Genomic DNA, 21,559 nt, shown 5'->3' with positions numbered 1-21,559 from the left:
AAAAAGAGGAGCTGGCATCACAGGCTTCTCAGAAGGATCTGGACTTGACTAATTTTTTTGAAATACTAGAAGATAATGCTTTTCTTTGAAGATAATCACTTCCAGACTCAGAAAACTGGTTCCCTTAGTACAGTTTATATTCGCAAAAGTGTCTTACCAAGGCTTGTGCTCCTGGACATCATTCAGGAATCCATTTTTAATCATCCACTTATCATTCAAAAATTTGGACCTAGAAATCATCAGCAAAGAAGTTTGTAAGTCCTCAGTAAGAAGTTGTGCTTTGTTTCATGCACTAGACCTCAGTACTGCCTCAGGGCTTCCATGATTTTTGCAGCTGGCTGCTTTTAGCCCCTTTTAAGGTCAACAGGAGCTGCGGGTGCTCAATAACTTTTAGAAGCATGCCAGCTATTTACGTGCCTAACTTTAGGCATGCAAGTTCAAAAACTGTAGCTTGACTGATTCCTACTCCGTGCAGTAAGTCAGTGACAGGAAGAAATAAAACCCAAGTGTCCCAACACACAGCCCCTGGCTCTTACCACTGTAGTATGCTATTCCCTTTGTTTTTTGTTTTTTGTTTTTCTTCTGTGGGGTTGTACTGGGATGACTCCCGGCTTGGGGCTCACTCTGGGGCATGCTGTCAGATTTATACTGGTGGATCTCCAACAGTTTGCACCACCAGGCAAGCACAGAAACTCACATGTAGTTCCTGACGGAGTCGGGCAGGATGACGACACAGCGCTGCCCTTCCTTCAGGTCCCTGGCAGCCCTCATGGCCACAGACATGGCGCTGCCTGAGCTGCCACCTGGCCGGGTGTGAGGAGACAGAGACAGATGTTAGAAGTGCCCAGGGTGCCTGGTCATAGCCCCACGTGGACCCCACTCTGCCCTGGCCTGTGGGACGGAGGCGTTGGGGCTGAGCTGCTGCAGAAGTAATGCCTTTGTAGACCAGGGCAGCCCAAAACGCTGGGACCAGGAGGCAAAGTGAGTCAGCAATCTCATATGGCTCTCCAAAAGAGACCAGGTAGGGACTGAAGGGGCACCTCCATGTGGAGGCTCTTGACAGCAGGCTCATGAGGTGATAAGAAAAGTCACCTTATGACTGGCACTCTTCTGGTGGGATTGCAGGCAGGCCAAGGACTGAAAGGAGAGGTTACGGGCACATTTGTACTGCTGCAGCCCATGCTGCACCCTTTCTTTGGGTAAGGAGGTCAAATCTAGAGCTTCTGGGCTGACTTATTTTACAATCAAAGATTCACTTTAAATAAACCATAAAGGTTGAAAAAATATATAAACATTACATTCATGCTTGGAATACCAGACCAATGCAATGGGAAAGCTTAAAGTATCTCTGCGTCTGTGTGTGTGTGCATGTGGTTTGCTGCACGTAGTGACAGCAGGTCCTGACTTTACAGATGCAATTCTTCCACTGATAGTTCGAGCACTGAAAGTCAAACACATTCCACTACCTGTGTGCCAGTGACAGACTGCATTCAAGGCAGCACGTATTTTACAGCAGGTTAAGTAGTACTGGGTCACATTTTTCAAACAAATGATGAAAGTGCCCGAAAAATGCAGTTCTGGGAACATGAAGCTATTCACAAATTATAGTTAGTTCAGCAAGTAGTTTCCATTGAAACACGGTGACTTTGTGAGTATGTAAAACGTTGGAACATTTATCTAATGTTTTCATCTTGAACCACATTTCATCTAGACTTTCTATTTCAAAATAGTGCTTGTTCTGGATCAGAACTGATTGATTTTTTTAAAGAAAAAATGGTGGAGAAGGAAGAGATTAAATATTTGAAAAGTAAAACATGTTTCACTAGGGGTCAAGTATGTTCTAGCAGGTGTAGAAAAGAAGCGTAGAAAAGCTTAGCTATTACCTATGACTGAAATCTCTGATAGTTTAATCAATTGTGGGCTGTCATTTTAAAGTCTAAGATCATTGTGTAACAGATAAGAAGGGTGAAAGTGTACCCATCAAGATGCCCTTCACCTTTCACTCATGTAGGAAGACAACCAGGTATTGGTATTTAGGTATGTACCAAGGCAGGGCTTTCAGGTTGGCACTTTAATTAAAATATTTCAAACAGCATTTAAGCATTTCATTACAAACAGCCTGATTTTTTTTCCAAAACTTTCTGTATGTGAGTTATGAGGAATTTTATCAGCCATAGCTACAAGCCTATGTATTGTCTGGTACTGGGCACAAACCTACCACTACCTGCTTAGAGGGAGGAAAGGCTGAAAAATGCTGATGCTGTGTAGAGGTTCTTAGGGCAGTACAGGCAGGGTATGTGTGAAGGCACCTGTTCATTTTGCAAAGCCATTGGGATCACTGACAGCTCCTTGGCACACAGAGAAATACTCAATAAGAACATTTTACACTCACTTTACTTTCAATCTTTCCTGGTTCAATCCTGGCACCTCTAGTGTGGCAACAGTTCAAAGACAGAAAATACAGCCTCACAGAGTTGTTAGTGGAGCAAGTTTTAGTCCACCTGTCCTGTCCTGTATCCCATTAATCCTATTCCTCAATCCATGTAACACTACACCAAAACAGAATTAGGCCCAGCAGATCCAGTTCTATGTGCAAAAATGTTAAAGTAAGAAGAGAGTTATTGCTTCTATTATTATTATTATCACCAGTGACTCAGTTCCTAGACCACTGACTCACTGCAGCATCCCTGAAATCTACAGTGACCTACACACTAGCTCTGGATTCAGCCCTGTTAACCCAGCAGACACCAAATGCAGTGAGCATCTGCCCTTAAACTGCTCTTCTCCCAAAACAATTAAAGGGTGAGATTCAAAAACTTTATTAAGAGAAGCAGCTCTTGTTATTGATGCTTACCGCACAATAATCCCTCCTCTCTAATCAGCCTGCGAGACATGAGGAACGAGTCTCTGTCATTGCATTTATACCACTGATCAACCACCTGAAGAGAAAGTAAAGAGGACAGTTGGTTCCTGGAGGTGTTATTTCAGGCTGTGCCTACCCTCTGATGTATGCTGAGGTGCTGATGCCTCCAATGTCTGGCAGCTTTAAACTGCTTTCCATACTGGTTGAAAACAAACACATTTGTCAAGGCATCCTAAGTCTGGAAGGTATGTCCTTGGTTGAAAGCACCCGCTCTAGCCATTCCAGCCAGCACCCTTTCCTCAGCGAATCTGGGATATCTGACAGGTCCGGATTCGGGATGTGGAAGAGGGAATGGTGTTCATGCTGGCCTGGGCTAGGTTAGGTTAGTGGTCAAGATTTTGCCAGACAAAAGCTATAATCAGATCCAGCAAGGAAAAGAGTTTGGGGATGATCACAGGTCAAAGCTGTAAAACCATGTACAAAGAGCAGAGATGTAATTAACACAACACCTGAAAATATAAAGAATCTGGGGTCTGAATTTGTGTGGAGTGGGTTCTAAGAGCAAGGCTCAGGGAACACATACAGCCTGAGTTATGGCTTTAAAGCACCACAGCTGGTGGTGATTGATATAGAAAGAGGAAATTTGACAAGAAGCTGTACTGGGTTCATGGTCTGTTGTCTTACATTGTTTGAATCTTGTCTTTCAGCTCATATATGGTGCAAGGTTTCTGCTTGGTGCATGCAGTGAAGGACACCGAAGCCTCAGGAAACACCGGTGTGATGAATGGCAGCCTCAATATTGACTGTTTCTGCAGACTTACAGTAAAAGAGACATGCTCTGGACATTGGAAGATCAAGACTGAGCTGAGAAGTCAGATACTCTGACACATTCTTTGTCTGCTCCTATATTTGGCTTCTCCTTGTAGGTCAGTTGTGACCAGATTTACTCAGAGAGATGCTGGGGTCCTGGTCCCCACACGACAGCTTGTTCTGCACTGGAAATGCACACAAGTAGCCTTAGAGCTGGGCCRGGACAGGTACCAAATCTGGCTATTTCTGAGGTTGGGAGTAGTTTGAATGTAAAGCCAAAGATCAGACAGAGGCCTCTTCTCATCGCACAGCTACTTACTGATCTGTCAAGGACAGTAGGGATAAAGTCATGTCCGATACCCTCCACCTCTATGGTCGTGGTGTTTGTCCTGTTCAGCTCACTGGGCAGAGCAACGATGGAGCCATCGGGATCTACACCAATGATCTTTGAGGGAAGGAAGTTTTGTTAATCACAGAGGGAGTTCAAATATAATCAAACACACACCTCAAAGGAAAAATTACCCGTGCTCTTATAAGCAACATTTGTCAGCAACATTCTTCTTTCCATGATATTCATTAATATTGCTATCCATTGGCAGCATGGAAAGCTTCCAGGATAAAGAAATACTGTTTCTCACTGGCTTTACAAATAGATCCTAAGTGGTGTTCAGCTGCTGCAGAAGAGATTGTGGTGGCTTAAAATGTTATCACCCTATTAGCCATTGCCCCTTTGGCAGAGTCTGCTACTTTGAAAGCTCAACCCTTAAAAGAGAGGGTGTGATTGATCCTTAATCTGCTTCAGTGCAAAGCCAGCCATTAGCTCACTCACTGTGGAAAACCGTGGCCACAGATAGATATCCTTTCTAGATCTACCTGTGCTGGCTGACAGTGGCACCTCCTCCAGTTGCCCATAGCCTTATGTCTGTGTTGAGGTTGCCTGTGTCAGCACGCAGCTTAAAAAGGTATGATGGTACTGCTTCACACTCAGCTTCAGGCAGTCAGCTAGGTTAGCTCATGACCACATCCACCAGTGACTGAATCCACACCATCTGACTTTGCCTCTGGTGAACCAGAGTCACTCGCACACTGGCTATGCTGGGGAGGCAGTAACCTTCAAGCCGCCAGTCTGTCTTGAAGCACAAGCTCTGCAGAATGATCATCTGTCTATGGTTGATGTCAACTCAACTGCACTGAGGCTTTCACAGAGGCAGATGAGAGGTACTTGCACAGTCTGCTCCCCACATGGAGCTGCCAGAGCAGTAGCTTTTGGCAGCCAGGTTAACCAGGAGCAGGAGCAATAATGCTGTCAGCTGGGCCAACCACTTCTGCACGGAAAATCTGAGTGCATCCTGGAAAGTGCAGGGCACAGGAGAGGGCAGAGATTAGTAACAGCACTGTGGAGCCTTTTACCTCTAAGGCACTTGAGCAATCTGGCTCAAGCTGAGTATAACACCAAGTTGTTTCCAAGAAAAGCCAAGCTCACTGTGAAAAAACAAATTGGCAGAGACAACAACTGTTAGCTCTGCCCTGCCRCACATGAGCTGTGGGGTTAGTTCTGATCAAGGACACAGGCAGGAAAACCCAGGGCAGTCACCATTCCCCCTGGGCAGTCCTTCCTCCCAGCTTACTTTGCACTCTGGGCACTTCTCCTTCAGCTTCCTGGCAACACCAGTAACAGTGCCTCCTGTGCCAGATCCAATCACCACCATGTGGACCTTGCCTGCAGGTCAGAGAAGAGAGAGGCCTGAAGAGATTGAGCCTGACCTCCAGCACTGCCCTGCCATGGCAGACAGTCTCCCTTTCATTAGGGTCCTGCACAGATGTAAACCCTGTGTGTGGAAAGGACAAGCAGAATTCTTTCCAGTGGCAAAAGCATGGTCCTGCTGAGGGGCACAGATGAGCTTGCAGGATCTGGACACAGCTGATGCTGCCTCAGCACAGGGGCCTGAGAGTGACCTCCAGATCTACCACTGGTTTCCATGATTTCTGCATGTTTGGCACCTACTGGCTTAAGGCGGAGGGAGGATCACCACACTTCCAGCCCTTCCAAACCACACCACATTGAAGCAGTGCATGCACATGAATAACAACACACACTAATAACAGGCACACCTTTTCAGCTAGTGTTAGCATCCAAAGAGGAGAGATGGTTCTCTCAGCTCTGCCCTGACACCCCTGTCTGTCAGGAGTAGCCCTACTGACATCAGTGAAATTATACTGGTGTAGGAATGGTAGAAGCAGAATCTGTTAGGCCTTCAGAGCCTTGTGTTGTAACTGCAGTGGGAAAATGGGACTTGCAGTTCACTAGTGGCTGCTGATAAGAGCAGATCTGCACACTTTGGTAGAGGGAAGTCTGGAACTCTCTTGTTCCTGTTGCTATCCAACTGTTGTACTGTTATCACAACTGCTCTCTGGTTAAAACCCTTGAGCCCTGTTTATGTTTTGCAGTGCTCCCAGTATTGGCAATAAATTTTACTTCTATCTGCACAGACACGGACTGAGGCAGTCCTTCCCTGCCTCTCCCCCCTCCCTCCCCCATCACATCACATGTCATTAAGTTTTGATCCATTTTAATTTGCTAATGACTGTGCTGGATCAGATGAAGCCCGTCACTGCCCTGGTGGAGTTATATTCCTCAGTGAGGTCTCTTGAGCCATCTTGTGCTCTCATCTGACAGATCTCAGAGATGTTGTAACAGCCGAGAGATGGGCTCTTTCTCCTTCAATACAAACAGCCTAATTTTGTTAAGCCTCTGGTCTCCTCCCTCAGGCTTTTGAAGTTGGAGGCCATAATAGGGAAGTCCTGCAGGCTTAGGTGGATCTGGAGTGGATTATGTGAAGTTGCTACACTCTGCGTGTCAGTATTATCAAGGATGCCTTCACTTACAGAGGCCCTTTTGGGCGTTTCTAAACATTCAGATCAATAAACAATGTAAAATAAGCCTCTCACAGAGTTACAGCATCCTCAGTAGATAGAAACAACAGCATAAATGGTACCTTCACACTGCTCCAGGATCTCTTCAGCTGTGGTGTCGTAATGAGCCAGGGGGTTGCTTGGATTTCGGTACTGTTTATTTCAACAGAGAATAGCATAGGTCACTGCGTAAAGCATAGGTCAAATACCAAACTAGCAATAGCTCCTGACATGCTTTACCCAAAGCATACAACTTCCCCCCTCCTCTTCCTGGAGATGGCTGCACTGTAATCCAACCAGGCCAGGTCACAGATGTTCCTCCTGGTTGTCACTTTGGACCAGGTTTCTAAGGACATGATACATCTACACTAGAAGAGTAAATCTGCTCAGAAACACTCCCTCTCTGGCACTTGGTGACTATTTGCCTTGGAGATGGTGTGGCTGTTATCATATTCAGCATTGCCACGTTTTGTGAGATCTGGTGATTTTATTAAAGCTCTAGCTGCCAGAGGCAAGCAAGTACCCCAGCATCTCAGCTATTGTTTAGAATGAAACATTTTTAGACTTCTCTGTTGCCTAGAAAAATTTGAAAATGCAGCCACGCAATGCTTCTAAAAAGCTCAAAAAAACAARCAACCCCCCCATAYGTCAAATTTTAAAACTTTTGAAAAGTATCCTATATGTAATTTTGAGATCTGACTTGTGATTCAGGGACATTTGTGGTTGGCAGTGCAGCAAGTTAGTGTCTTGGAAATGTCAGCCAAAGTAGTGGTCCTACATTTAGAGAGGGAGTCACTGCAGGGGTGCACAGGTACAGCACAGAAACGTGTGCAGTGTCATGTTTAAGCCTGTAGCCCAGGCTGCTTCTGAAAAGTGCATTCAGATGCTGAGCTTGTTTTTTGTTAATAGGAAAGAAATCTATTCCTTACCTAAATTTTCTGCAGTATTGGGGTTCCCTGCTCACTATAAGGATTCCTCCCTATGGCAGGGTCAGATCAGAGGGAGAAGTGCCCTCCTGTGCAGGATCCAGTACTGTGGCAACTGCAGGTGGGAATTGTCAGTGTTTGCCTTTTACAGCATGAGGCTTATTTTGAGGCAGAATTGAGGCTGCTAGTCAGACATAAAAAGTGATTCTTAGGTTGACATTAATATCTGAAGTAATCTAAGGAGTCTTTTAAATATGCAAGAAAACCCAGCCTCCCCCACCCCCAAGCTTTGGCAGAAGTGCTACAGATGACCCTTATTTTGTTTCTGCCACCCTGTGCATTAGGGAGGAGCAGTTAAGTTGCATGAGCCATAAAATGGTGATTTCACACTGATGAAATCTGCCTTAGCTGCTGGTTTGGACAAAGCCCCAAACACAGACAGACTTGGAGTGTACTGTATAAGCCAGGTTTGGAAAGAGTCCATGGAGGAACTGCATTTACCTGGTCCAGGATGTGAGAGTTTGGGATTTCATCTTTCAGCTTCCAGGCAACACGAATGTTAGACTCGGGGGCATCAAAGCGGGTGCATGGGGTCCTCACAATTTCAACACCCAGCGCCTTCAGAACATCGACCTTTCAGAGGGAAGAAAGTAGATGTAATGCAACTGATCCCACGTAGTGTCAGTAATCTGAACCTATGTGCTCACAGTGGTGTCAGATGTCAGAGAAGCTTTGCATGCAGGAGACATTTAACATTTGGAGTTACAATGTCCGACTCTCAGTTATACTATCTTTGACATCCTTCTGGCAGCCCGGGGCCTCCTGCCGGGAGCTGGCACATGGATTGAAGCATGGCCCTGTGCCCAGTTCTACTCTGGGGCAGGCTGGGGACACAGCAGAGGTAGGTAACACTGGGCTGCTCCTTGGTGCCTGGGGAAGGGAACAGAGGGAGTCGGGTGCAGGGAACAGCATCTGGGAGCAGTTTTCATAYGTGCTGTGGACTGAGCCCCTGTGCACAGAGAGGATGCTTTAAACCAATTTTTGCCCCAGGTCCCTTCTCTCCCCTGCCCAGGCATGGGGAAGGAGTAACTACAAATCAGTCCTAGGGCATTAGTCCACTGAGAGATGTGGCTGCCTCAGGAGTGGGGGTGTCAAAAAAGAAGGATGGGTGAGTATCAGCTCCTGCAAGTGAAACCTATGGCAGCTGGGGGAGGAGGTGGCATCTGATCCAGACTCAGCTTAAGTGAGATTTAGATTGAAATGGGGGTGGCACTTTGGAGAAGGGCTCAGTTTTGAGCCAAGTCAGGGGCCAGGTTTGGCTTCACTGGCATGAATCCAGCTGACCCGTTTGTGAGACTTTTGGCTCCCCAAGACTGTGGGAGATTTCTGTCATTTCCAGGACAGAAATTCCACCTAGTCATCAGCTCTCGCGCAAGTGACGTGATTTCCACCATCTCAGAAAACAGCTCAGAAAACTCTAATGTCTTCAGGTTAAAGAAAAGCCTAGAAATATGGAGAGATCAAGTGACTTGCTAAATGTCACACAGGAAGTTAGCAGGACTGGCAGCAGAGCCCAGGCGCTCTGCATGCCTCTCCTTCTCTCCCTCCAGCCCTCGCTCTCACAGACAACAGATTGCTCCGTTTCTCTGCAGAAATGCACCATATTTGGCTAACACATGACCCCAGCTGCGTCACTGACACTAGATAATCAGTCAGATCATCACGGTGTGCTTTTTTTGTCAAGAGGAAATCTTCTGAATAGCTACAAAGATATGTCAGTACTTGCAGCGAGGCTTTATTACCCTTTAAAGGAGAGGACAGTCTAGTTCTTGAAAGACAGAGACAGAGAGAAACAGAGAGGGAGATGTTCCCAAGCTGCAGGGTAATACCATACAGAGTTCTGACCTTTTCCATGCTCATTTTTTCCGGCAAGACAATGATGCAGCGGTAACCTTTCACTGCAGCTACCAGTGCCAGCCCGATTCCTAGGAAAGGGGGGAGGAAAGGGAATCGTTTGATAACAGCATTTGGCAAGGCCAACTGACATTCATGTTCCCTCATGCTTCCTACGGTCCTCTCTCTTACCGGCAAACGTAACCTACAAATTTTTGCTGACAAGCTACGTGTGAGGGCATCCTCTTTGAGTCTTGCAGGGTGTGCTCTGAAAGCCAGGGAGCGTGGGAGGATGCTCTAATGTGTGAGTTGATAATAACACTCTGGTCCCTAGAGAACGGAGAGTGAGCAATCTGTTAGCATGGCATAAAGTGAATGGCAAGGCTAGGGAATGTTTTCCTCCCTGTACCAACGYTCAGGCCTCTTCCTTTGCCTGCCACGCTAAGCTTTTTAAAACATAGGAGAGATGTGATTTCACTTCAGGAGTACTTCCCCCTCCCCCTCAAATGCTCTCACTTATGTGYGTGTGGGGGGGATGAAGCTGCATATCTCACCCCATGGTGAGCAGGCAAAGGGTGTCTGTGCTCTAATTTCACTCTGGATGATGGATTGAGCCAGCTGCTCCCCAGCTAGATAAGGAAAGTGAGGCTGGAGCAGTTCCTGGGAGAGGATGCCCAGGGCTGGGAATGGGTTTAGGCACTATGGTGCTGCCCTGATTGCTCAGGCTCCAGGCCTGGAGCAAGGCTGGGCAGCAGCTTGAGCCACCTTGTGAATACACATGAAGAGAGGGTCCCTTTGCCCCAGCCCCTGCGAGGACAGCAGCACTCACACGGGGAGATGCCTAAGCTAAATGAAAGCTGGTGTGGAGAGACTTGGAACAAATGGGCTGATAAGGAGCAAAATTTATAGAGAAGAGCCCCATTCTGCATTACTAGTGTGGAGGAAATGGTGTCGCCATAGCAGCAGAGGGGAGCACAGCAAGGGACGTGGCCTTGGTTCCCTCCAAAGTGTCTTGACATCCACTGTTGTGCCTTTTTCAGGAAAGCTTGTTATGTACACACACATCCTTGCCTTTTGGGGGGATACTGATACAGGGAGCAGGAAAGGGCTATGGAAATTTGGCAAGTGTCCTTGTGTCTTGTGCAGGCTGCAAACTGGGGGGAGACTCCTCTGTTCTCCCCCCTTTCTTGTAGCAAACCACAATCTGTTGCCTGAGCAAGATGACAGTGACAAAGAGGAAAAGAAGATCTTCCAGCCCATCGGGGAAGCCCTCTTTGGGGAACTCTGAATATTCAAGAACTTCTCAGCCAGAAAACACGCGGGCTGTCCCAGCTGCTCCAGCTCCTGAGGCTGTTTGCGTTACCAAGAGGTAACCTCACGGGCATGTCTGCACAGGACGGGATCCTCAGACACCCTTCAGGAATTTCAGCAATGAGTCACTCCAGCACCTTGGGCTACCTGAGGCAGCCAGGAGGGAGGGGAATTGAGGTGAGGACATAGCCAGAGTTGTGGGACCCGTTGCTATCCTTATTGCTGCCTGTTGCCCAAGGATCAATGCTCACAGATATGTCACTTCACACTGGGCGAGGGGGCAAAGGTGTTTCAAAGATGTTTCCTCAGATGTTTCCATGAATGGGCCAGTGGAAAGAAAACTACATTGCCCAGGAGAGGTTTAGTCAGTCTGGTATTTTTGCTTAACAGTGTAGTAGGAAGTGCAAGAACTCCATAAATATCTCTACTGTCTCTCTTGCATGACCCTTCAGAAATACCAGCCCTATCTTCAGTCTGCCTGGTACCCAGACACTTGTCACACATATGCTTCCCACCTGTGTTTCCTGATGTGGCTTCAATCAGTGTGTCTCCAGGTTTTATAATCCCGGCTCTTTCTGCATCTTCCACCATCCTCAGGCTGATGCGGTCCTTCACACTGCCCCCGGCATTGAAGTACTCACATTTTGCCACTACAGTTCAAAGGTGAGGTTCTGTCAGGGATAAGCTACAGACACAAGTGCCAAGCACCCCTCAGCTACCAGCCCCCTGTTCCTCCCRGCCCTCACTGTGATCATTTTGGGACACCGATTTCTCCTCTGTAGGATGACCCTTTGCTCAGAGAAACACATCCACTCTTTGCTTGCAGGGCACCGCAGCTTGTCACGGGATTACCCATCAACATACTTGCCCATATTCCATCTTTGACCCAGGTTTCATCTACCTGCACCTTGAAGGCAGTGGGCAGGCCTAGTAAATCCAAGATAGATTTAAAAACATCTGGACAGACGATGTGAAGGTGACACACTGTTAGGATATACCCTGCTGCCCTACCTCAAGGGCACTTCTCTGAGCAGGGCGTTGTCAGGGTTCACAGCAAGGTTTCATGGCCTTTTCTGGGCCATGGCAGGCTCTGGGTTATTAATAGGTATCTAAAAAGGTGGCCTTCTCTAAGGATGCTCTGTACTTCTGAATGGGGTGCTATAAAAAACAAACAAACAATAGAAAGTACACTTTCAACTGATAGCTAGAATCATACTTTCTAAGCTCAACTGCCAAAACCCAAGTAACAGAGACTTTCCAAGGTGCATTTAAATTGCAAGACAGATGTGTATTTCTAATCAGTCCCTTCACACTGTTAATGCTTTGGATAGGATTATTATCACTCAGTTTTTGATGTCCATATCTGAAATGGTCATACTGGGCTCTGTTTTAGAGACAACAACGAGAAATGAGTACTTAAGGATGTGATTCACTTCATCCTTGCAGAGGCATCTCCTTCAGGTTGAGCCGAATCAACCAGATATATGGGCAGCCAAAGCAATGGGAAAAAACTCTTGTGATTACTATTACATTTTATAAGGCAAACTGCCAAAAATCCAGCTACACAGACATCCCCAAAGGCACAGAAATTACAAGGTAATCATGGCTAATTTTAACTGCTTCCTTAATGTTGCAGTTACTGCAAGCATTCATGTCTTTGCTGTGTAACAGGCTTTGTGCTCACTGACAGTTTACATAGCAAGGAACTTAGGGCCACTTTGGGAAAGTCCTGTTCTCCTTCCCTTTCTGCACCAGGGGAGGGAGACACCATCCCAGTAAACAAGGGCTTGGATTCACTCCCTGGCCTGCTCATTGCTGCTTGGACCAAATCCTTCCCTGCCTGGCAGGCACTTGTCTTGGCAAGATATCCTCCAAGGGAAAGGCTTTCTTCACAGGTGAATCGGGAACTGCAGACCTGTCCTCCAACTCCTCACACCCTGGCTTCACAGCCACGTACTGTCCCCTAAAGTCTTATTCCAGAAGGAGACAGGCAGTGAAACGTGGCAGCCTCTGAGGTTACAGGGTTAGGGGCCTGCCTAGGCACCTAAAATGGATCTGGTCAAAGAGCACAGCATGTTTCATGTGGATTTGTGTCCCATGGAGACTGGTTACCATGGGGATTCCCTACTGTCATATATAAGACTGTAAGATCCTGTTGTGCTGTTTTACGGAGCGTGAGCACTGATCAAGTCTCTCCTTCCAACCCAGCCACTTGAAACTCATGAACCTTAATGTTTGTCCTCCTGACCAATTTCGCTGAAATTAATTAGTAGGGTTAAAAGTTATAGGAAGGAAGACTGAAAAATCCATATACACAGAGATAGCCTAATTTCATCATCCTTTTTTCTGCAGGAGACCAAGCTAAAAACAACCCTTGCATAAGATAACACACCCACTTGGAGGCAGTGATATGATAAAATCGCCKCAGGGGGGTAGAATGTGGTTCCTGATGGAAAGACTGACCCCGCCGCCAGTGCGGTGGCCCACTTTTAGTATAATGGCCTGGCATGCATGCTGCTGATAAACCCAGCTGTGGAAAATTCCTGCTATTTGACTTCAGGCTACTTTTGGGGAGATTCCCAAAGGAAACTGTTGCAGAAGATGAAATCCCAGACAGAGCCCAGGGGGCAGTGACACACAGAAAGGGCAGCCCCTGGCCCAGCTCCAGCTAACCTGGCAGAGGCAGTGCAGAGAGGTGATGCCAAGGCAGATCAGAGTCCCTCTTGCGCAGCAAGCCCCCCTGCTGCAATCAGCGCTCAGGGAGCCACGTGGCACCAGCATGATGCCCAGGCACCTGGCCAGACTCCCCTACCTGGCTCTGGTCCTGCACAAGCTCTTTCTGGCAGCCAGGAGCCATCCTGGTGCTTCTCCACGCAGCCCTCGCTGCTCCCTCTGCCTGGGCAGGCTGCGGAAAGGGCCCCACTGTGCCCTTCACTGTGTCTCGACAACTACATTTCAGGCAGCTTCACCTCCTCTGTCCTAGAGATGCTGTGCATGGGGGGAAATAGGGGGGAGACTCAGCCAGTCTCGCCTGTGCACACCACCTGCTACCCCTGATGCTGCAGCTTCACTGCCCATTGCCACATGGCATATTATCTGCCAGCACCTGAAATCAGCCCAGCTCCACTCTGAGCTTTCGCAACGAGACAACATCAACGACAAACAAGAAGGTGCCAGACTGAACTCGTTTAACGAAGTCTGTAATATCTGGAAAGCAACATAATAGCTAATGTCAAGGACAAGTGAACAAGTTATGGTGTGAATTTACTACACCTCTGTGATAGCTGTCATGTGCCTGAGCTTAACCTGTACAGTGCATAAAACATCTCGAATCTCAGGTAACAGAGTGTATACAGGCAGTTGCTGCAGAGCCAGTGACATGCGCCAAGCTGACACACCAGCCTAACCCTTGATTGCATGCACACAGTGCACATAGCTTCAGCAGGCCCCAGTTCTGCTGATCTGGACATTTGAATCAGTGTTTTGAAAAGGAAGCCRGGGCATGTGAAGTTGTTAGCTGGGAGGGGAGACGCCTTCATTGCCATTAGCCTGCTGTGCATTACAGTCTGAAACCATATGGTTTGATCTGATAAATGACTAAACTGTAACCTACTAATCAGAAGTAACACGTGCAACATTTGGTCCTCCCTTTCAGTCCTTCCTCTCCACAGAGTCTCTTTTGAAGCCCTCTCTGATATCACCCCTCACCCTCTCCTCATGGCCCAGAAAAAACTAGTGAAAAAGGACACTCACAGAGCTCACACTTCAGCCCATAGGACTTCCCAATCTTGTTGACTCGGACCATTGGGGTGCAGCCAATTTTCTTCAGGATGTTGGGCAAGATCTTTGTTTCTTCTGGTCTGTATTAATGGAAAAGAAAAAAGAAATACATCAAATCAGAGCAACTGTTACCCAGCACGAACCAGGATAAAATCTGACTGAGGTTTCAGCAGCTCTGGTAGGCCACCAAGTTACATCCTGGCTCCAAGGTCCACTGATGATTAATGGCAACAGGAACTAGTTGTGGTCTTCCATCACTGTTACCATGAGCTATTTATTCTTTTGGATAAAAAATGAGATGATAGTTAATCTTTAGGGCTATTCTGAAGTGCCTTCTTCAATGAGGCCATAGGCCAGATCTATAACTAAGTGAAGTTAGCATCAGGAAGTGAAACATTGGGATTTTATGTAATGGATGAGAAAGCCAGAAGGCCATCCGTTATAAAGCCTTCTCCTCTTCTCCCCATCCTACCCAGCACCAGTGTGATATGTGCTAATTTTTTGCATCAAAGTGAGAAACAGCCTTGGGAACATCTTGTATTGTGGTATGTRCTAATTTGTTACATCAGYRAGAAACAGCCTTGGGAACATCTGTGGGAACATCCTGTGGTGGGGGGCATGTACCTCGCCTGAGATAACTGAGTTGAGCTAGCGAAGCGGCAATGTTAGTTTAGATAGCCTAATATGGCGCACAATGCRGAGGAAGACTCCAGCCTTCATCCCCACGACCACCAGAGGGCTGAAGAAGACCCCCTAGCAACAGCCGGTGCAGAAGTTACAGGAAGTGCCCCGTATACCCAGAACTGGAATCGCATATAAGGAGACTGTGAGGGGGGGGTTGCGCGCGCCGTTGGTGGAGCAGGAGACTTCCCCGGCCGCCCAGCGCTGTTTTGCTTACTTGTGACTTGCTCAATTATTCTATTAAATTGGGATTTATGCAACCYGGCCCGAGTGGTTGTCAATTTGTCACGTTTACCTATAACAACCAGCTCTGCTTTTTACATTTTCTGAGATCTCTGAGCCAACTGTTTCTTGGCTAGCCAATACCTACTCCCATACTTGCAAGGATTGCTCCAAGTCATCAGGGAGACCCAAGCCACTTCAAGGCTCAAAGGAAGTTCAGTCTCTGACTGACCAGCAAGATCCCTCTCAGCAGGATCTGCTCACCAGCATCAATCAGTTCCTGGATTTCAGAACATGAATGGCCATATCCAGTTTGGAGTTCTGTGCCCTTGAAATGATAGTCCCAATGAATCCTGTCTGAATTTTATTTCCCACTCCCCTAAAGAGTATGAACCTGGCAGCTTTTTCAGTCAACAGCTAGAGTTGCACTCTGTGTTTGCAAGTCCATGCCCTTAGTAAAGAAATGAAATATCAGTCTCAATGCTTCCCTTCTCAGATCTACAGAAGCCTGCATTTAGTGGGCTCTTCAGCATCTGTGTTCACCCAGCAATGATATCTGAGGCAATGCAAATCAGCTTCACCTGAGGCAAGTCAGCACAGCACTTTTTATTTCAGTACAACCTTGTTAAGCAGCTGAGGGCTTAGTTCCACTCCTGCAGGTCAAGCTCTTAACTCTGCCATGAAGCAGAACACTGGAGTTTTTCACAAATAATTAAATGGAGCTCTTGGATTGGGAAAATTCAGCCTCCTGCTTTCTCTAGTCTCTGTCACACTCCAGCAGGAGCCAAGAAACATGTCACAGCAACTGCAGCTGGAATGAAACAGGCTTGTTTGCCTAACACATAGCTGAAAGCATCTTGCCACGCAGATGGGGAACTTATGTCCTTGAACTTTTTAAAAGACAGAGGGAAAAGATTGGTGAGGACTGTGTTTATTGGGGCCACAAACATATTGCCCCTGGTTGATAACCAGCATGTCTCTCTCTGAGTAGGGTGACAAGGCTGCACTCGCTCACTGTTCAGCTCTCCTTTGCACACCTCTTGCTTACTATCATCCTTTGAACCTTGAACCCAAGTTATCCTTGTCTGCTATCGCAGCCAGGCAGATGGCTGTCTGCTTACAGAAAGTCCGTACGGCACAGGGATGACATGCTGTTTACTTAAAGACACATGCACCTTCTTCCAGAGTTTGCAGGTGTGACCTAAACACTTCTTGTTTTGCAGGAATACAGGCATAGTGTTTTAGTGCAGGTGAAATACAGACTTCAGGTACTTACTACCAAAAGGAGCCAGTTTTCTTACATGTCAAGCCCAGAAAAGATGGTGTACTATACACATGCGCTTTTACCTCTCCCTCAACAAAAGTGTCACCGCACACTAGCGTGGTAGCAACCTCTACTGAGTGCTGATAAATGTGAGTCAATAACACAATAAATGAGCTTCCCCCAAAGCTGCAGCCATTTTCCATCCGTATGGTAAGCCCCAGCTCCAAAAGCCACCAAAAGTCTCTGTGATTTCAGTGAGGACAAGAGCTGACACAAAGCGCAAGGAGACACCAGCTTCTTCAGGCAGACAGGAACTGCTATCTAGCATTTGAGCTAGAGCCTGGTTTTCAAGACAGTGGCTTGAGTACTACAATATATGTTTTTAGATTGCAGGAAGTCAGCTCAAGAGAAGAAAGCAAGCCCATTTATTCACCTTCAGTCAGTAATTGTGGCAAACAAGATGCTACATGTTCTTCAAACCCCAGCAAGGCATGAGGCGGCAGTGCAAGGGGCTGTAGGGCTCAGGGGTCTGCAGTGATGGAACCTGGCAAAGCAGAGGGTATGTGAGACCACAACCGGTGCTATCTCACATGCCAGGGCAAGCCTTGCCAGGACAGCAAAGGTGGGAATCAGAAACTGGACTAATCTTTTGCGTTGTCACCCAGCACAGTGACCACCCCCAAAAAGAATAACCTTTCTCTCTCTCTCTCTGGGGCAAGGCGTCAAATTTTCTACAGTTCCCATCAAATTCTTTCCTAATCACTGACATATTTCACTACAAAAATTCTAGCATGGTCAGCTTCCTTCCCAGGGTTATCCAAGCTCAATGTGTGTGCCTGAAGTCAGTAATGCTATGGATAAAAGCATATCTAGAAAATGCCTTTGGTGCTCCTAAGGGATGTGGTGGGGATACTCCCATCTTGCAACAGTTGGTATCAGTTCAGGATCACTGTGTGTCAAGGTTGTTTTCTCTCCAAGAATTATTCCTTTACTCTGTAAGGCTTGTTATTACATAAGCGGTCCAGAGAAAAAACAGTCCTGACAAGCCAAATGATTCTTACTGATGTTATAATATGTCACAGAACAGGTTCAAAGAATATCAGAACCTGTTCATCTCTCTATCTTAGGGAAAACTAATAATTAGTATTCTTAATTAAAACAAGTTCTTGCCTTCTCTTCTCCATGTTTCCCCCTCTACCCCAAAATTCACTCATGGTTCATATGGGAATCTCAGAAAGCCCTGAAATTTTTGCCACATCAGCTGCCATCAATAGTTCTTCCAAAGTAGAGAAAACAAACAAACAAAAAATCCCTCCACACACACGCTTCTTGCAAAAAAAAAAACAGTGTGATGTGTCCTGGTGCTGTGATTTGTATGTATTTTCTTTAGTGCTATATAAAGGGCTATGTTTCAGGAAGAGGCTTTGCTGTTTAGAAAGTGAATGGACACAAGGACACACTTGTACAGAGTTGATCACAAAGACTTTGGCAGGCTTTATCTCATTCCTGTTTTCCCCAAAGGGGGCAGGTTTGAGAGCCTAAGTGTCCAGGCCCTGGGGGCACCAGCAGGTTTGATTGAAAAGAGCTGGTTGTCTTGACTCACTAGGTTTTCACAATAACTCAAGGGACTTCATTTCCAAAGCATTTTGTGCTCTGAGGGGGTTGAAGCCCCTCATGAATACTGCAAGGGATAGCCTGGTTAGTATGCTTTGCTCAGGTTTGGGAGGAGATGCTTGGCTTGGTAAGCCCAGCAGAAAGGTTGGCAGAGTTTCAGGAGCTGCAGAACGCCTGTTCCTGCGTAAGGGGTTATCTCACCATGCCTGCACTCTGCGAGGAGAGTCAGCCTTGAATACTGGAGCACGTGAGCTCTATAAAACAGTGCCCTGGCTGATTCTTCTTGCAGCTGGTTAAGCCCTACAACCTCTCACATTTAGATAAGAAGGGGCCAGGCTGGGAAAAGGACTTTGGATACTGGAGTCATGGTGTTTCTTAAAAAGAAAGAAAGCTAATTGCTTAATGCCACTGACTTGAAGAGATTCAATAACAGCTTTCCTTGGGGTCCTTTTCAGGGCCAAAGGAACCTGCACTACTACAGACTCACAGATGATCAGACAGCAAGGAGCACTTGCCTTTCCTACAGTGCGATCTTCTGTAAGTTTGCCACTTGAAGACCACACAAAGCCTCATGAGAATTTGCATCAGGATAGCAAGTTTGGACTAGAGACTACCTCAATGTGAAGTACAGATCTAACCATTGTCAAAGCCTAGGTGGTTGGATTCAGCACTTGTGGCTCCGGTCCTAGCTGCAGGGTTTGTATTGGGTGAGCAATTGGATGCATGTTTGCTAGATTAACTTTGAAACTGTGGAGCCCACTTCTCCTTCAAGGACCAGATCTGGAAACTGTTTCAGGCTCTGCATATCCTGGTGAGCCATGCTCTGGTTGTGCAGGGCTCTCCTGCCTGCTCAGGTGGCGTGTGGTACAAAGATCTCCCAGCTGGCTCCCCACCTGGCAGGCATCCATACAGAATGATGCCGCACCTCCCAGAGGCTCTAATTGCATAAATGCTGAAGTCGAATTCCTGTTTTACATCTTTGGCACAACAGAGACATGACCCTGACATTTATAGAATAGGCTTATCTTTAATAGCTTGTCTGGGTTTGGTTTGCAGGGCTGTTAAAGAACATCTCTTTTAGTGTGGGCACTTCAGCAGGCTTACATCACTTTGGGAGGAAATCAGCTGTTGGGAGGACAAGGACAGGCTCCTAATAATCACTGTCCTTAGACTTGCACTGCACTCTTGCTTCCCTTGCACAGAGTGGGCAAGCTCTGTTGGGGCCATTTTCTCCCTGCACAAAAGCCTAGCACCTGGTAATCAGTTTTTCTGAAGATCTCTAGCAATGGGTAAAGATATTGCTAATACTTTGCACTCTTCTCACATATTGCCTCAGACTGTTTGAATGAACAAGGGTAGCTGAACTGCAGCCCTTCAGCTAGTGAATGAATAACTGTTACTGACTCTTGTACAAAAGGATGGGGAACAACAGCTTTGAGTTGTATGCATACATTACATTATAGCCAAGAACGCCATTACAACATCTCCATAAGTGCCTGGCACTCTGGAGTGCCTTTGCTTCTGTTGTGTAACACCAGACCTCACAAAGTCCATTCTACAGAAGTGAGTAAGTCCCTGGCTGAATGCCACCTCTGAAATCTGTCCACCTTGATTCTTCCAAAATGAGATGCCCCAAACTAGCAGATGCTTTCGAATGTGTGCTGGAAAACACAGACCTGAATCTTAAGCCAGCAACATCCTTCTGCAAGATGAAAGGGATAGAGAAAGTTCTTCCTGTAGAGTAGGTACTAGATGGATGATGCCTTTTGAAAAAAGTATCATTAGCATGACCTATTGTCAAACCACTGCCTTCTGGTCATGACCATCCTGGTGTAACAATACAGTGTGTCATCTTCAGAGGAAGATGCTATTTTCTGCGCTCTGAAATAATCAGCATAAAAGAATTACTTACAATGGTATACAGGAGTGTGGAGACTTGGTGGCAGGTGTTGCAGCTGTCCATGTGCACTTACTGGGCAAGTTGGGAAGAATCCATGTGCTGTCAGTTTTCCTTTCCTGATTTCCCACACAATTGCCATTCATGAGAAGGGATGCCTCGGTCAGCTCCTGTGTTGTGGAAAGAGAGCCACACAGTAACCTGGGAGGAGAAGTGTGTATGCAGGCACATGTGCAACAGCTGTCACAGGAAAGAAATGACTTCCATCTTTGGGTGTGAAAGCAAGATGGCCAATTTGCAAAAACCCAATTCTAGAGCTGCATAAAGAGGTGGAAATTGCTCTTCTGTCACATGTCTAGTGTTGGTATACTGGATGATATACATAGCACAGTGGTACAGTGTTCCATACTATAACAAAACATCTCCTGACCACCATCTCCAGTAAGTCTTTCCCTGCTCTAATGCATATTGGAGCATCTCTCCTCTTGAAAATTTGGCACTCTGTATTTAACTGTTTGGCCAAGGGGAATATTTTTAACTCTAACAGTGAAGAAATCATAGATAAGTCTCAGACTATCTAACAATAATTTGAGAAAATTTGTACTGTGGTGTTGGGCCTCAAAGGGCCAGTGGACACCTGTGCTCTCATACCAGTGTTTGTTAAAAATGAAAAAAAAAAGTATCTGTAGAAACAAAAAGTTAGGGAAGGGCAACAAAGGTGCTCAGGGGTACAGAAAAAGTTCCACAGTAAAGCAGCTTAAATAAAGCAGGATTCTTCAGACTGAAAATGATCACTGATAGTGAGAGTGGGCTGTAAATCTTGGAACATCTAAAGAAGGTGACTGGAAGACACTTTTCTTTTTCTCAGAAACAAAGAATAAGACACAATGAAATTATCAGGGGCAGCTATAGAAGCAAAGGAGGTACAAGAGGAACCAGAAAAGGTTTAGACAAGTTCACAAAGGTAAAGTTCATTAGTGACTCTTAAACACGCTGGTCCTAATGGTACCTGCATTATGGGAAGACAATAAGTTGCTGATGATGCATATATAGAGAAAAGGATGTGCCTGGTTTTATAATTTATTCTTAGCATCTGTTGCTGACCAATATCAGAAACAGGATAAAGGGTTACATAGACCTTTGGTGTGACTCACTATGGCAACATTTATTTCTTATTGGTGTTCTTTGTAGATCYTTTTTATGGAATCAGCACTTGCAATCAGTTTCTTGGCTTGCCTATGTTTGCCATCACGTTCTGCAAAAAGATTTGGACAACTGCAATTCATCAGCCACCCTTTTGTGATAAAACAGTCAGCCACATGGAGAAAAGAAAGAAGTTTTTGGTAATTGGAAGTCTCTTTTCTGGCTTTTTCACAGAATGCACT

General features: G+C 46.3%; 1 protein-coding gene across 1 annotated transcript in view; it reads right to left on the bottom strand.

Annotated features, from left to right (window-relative positions):
- The window catches only part of LOC112968451 (cystathionine beta-synthase-like), a 34,441-nt gene that overhangs the window by 12,241 nt on the left and 641 nt on the right, over positions 1 to 21,559 (bottom strand). The window contains exons 2-12 of the mRNA XM_026070724.1: positions 20,190 to 20,344; positions 14,470 to 14,576; positions 11,232 to 11,366; positions 9,418 to 9,497; positions 8,014 to 8,145; positions 6,670 to 6,739; positions 5,302 to 5,393; positions 3,993 to 4,118; positions 2,855 to 2,939; positions 698 to 803; positions 158 to 229 (exon numbers count right to left, since the gene is read on the bottom strand). Coding sequence (XP_025926509.1) covers positions 158 to 229; positions 698 to 803; positions 2,855 to 2,939; positions 3,993 to 4,118; positions 5,302 to 5,393; positions 6,670 to 6,739; positions 8,014 to 8,145; positions 9,418 to 9,497; positions 11,232 to 11,366; positions 14,470 to 14,576; positions 20,190 to 20,344 — 1,160 coding nt within the window. The remainder of the gene's footprint in view (positions 1 to 157; positions 230 to 697; positions 804 to 2,854; positions 2,940 to 3,992; positions 4,119 to 5,301; positions 5,394 to 6,669; positions 6,740 to 8,013; positions 8,146 to 9,417; positions 9,498 to 11,231; positions 11,367 to 14,469; positions 14,577 to 20,189; positions 20,345 to 21,559) is intronic.

The sequence above is a fragment of the Apteryx rowi genome, unplaced genomic scaffold, assembly GCF_003343035.1.
Source record: "Apteryx rowi isolate R43461 unplaced genomic scaffold, aptRow1 scaffold_317, whole genome shotgun sequence".
Classification (NCBI taxonomy): Eukaryota; Metazoa; Chordata; class Aves; order Apterygiformes; family Apterygidae; genus Apteryx; species Apteryx rowi.
Note: the sequence above shows the minus strand (reverse complement) of the source record. Positions and strands in the feature narration are given on the sequence as shown.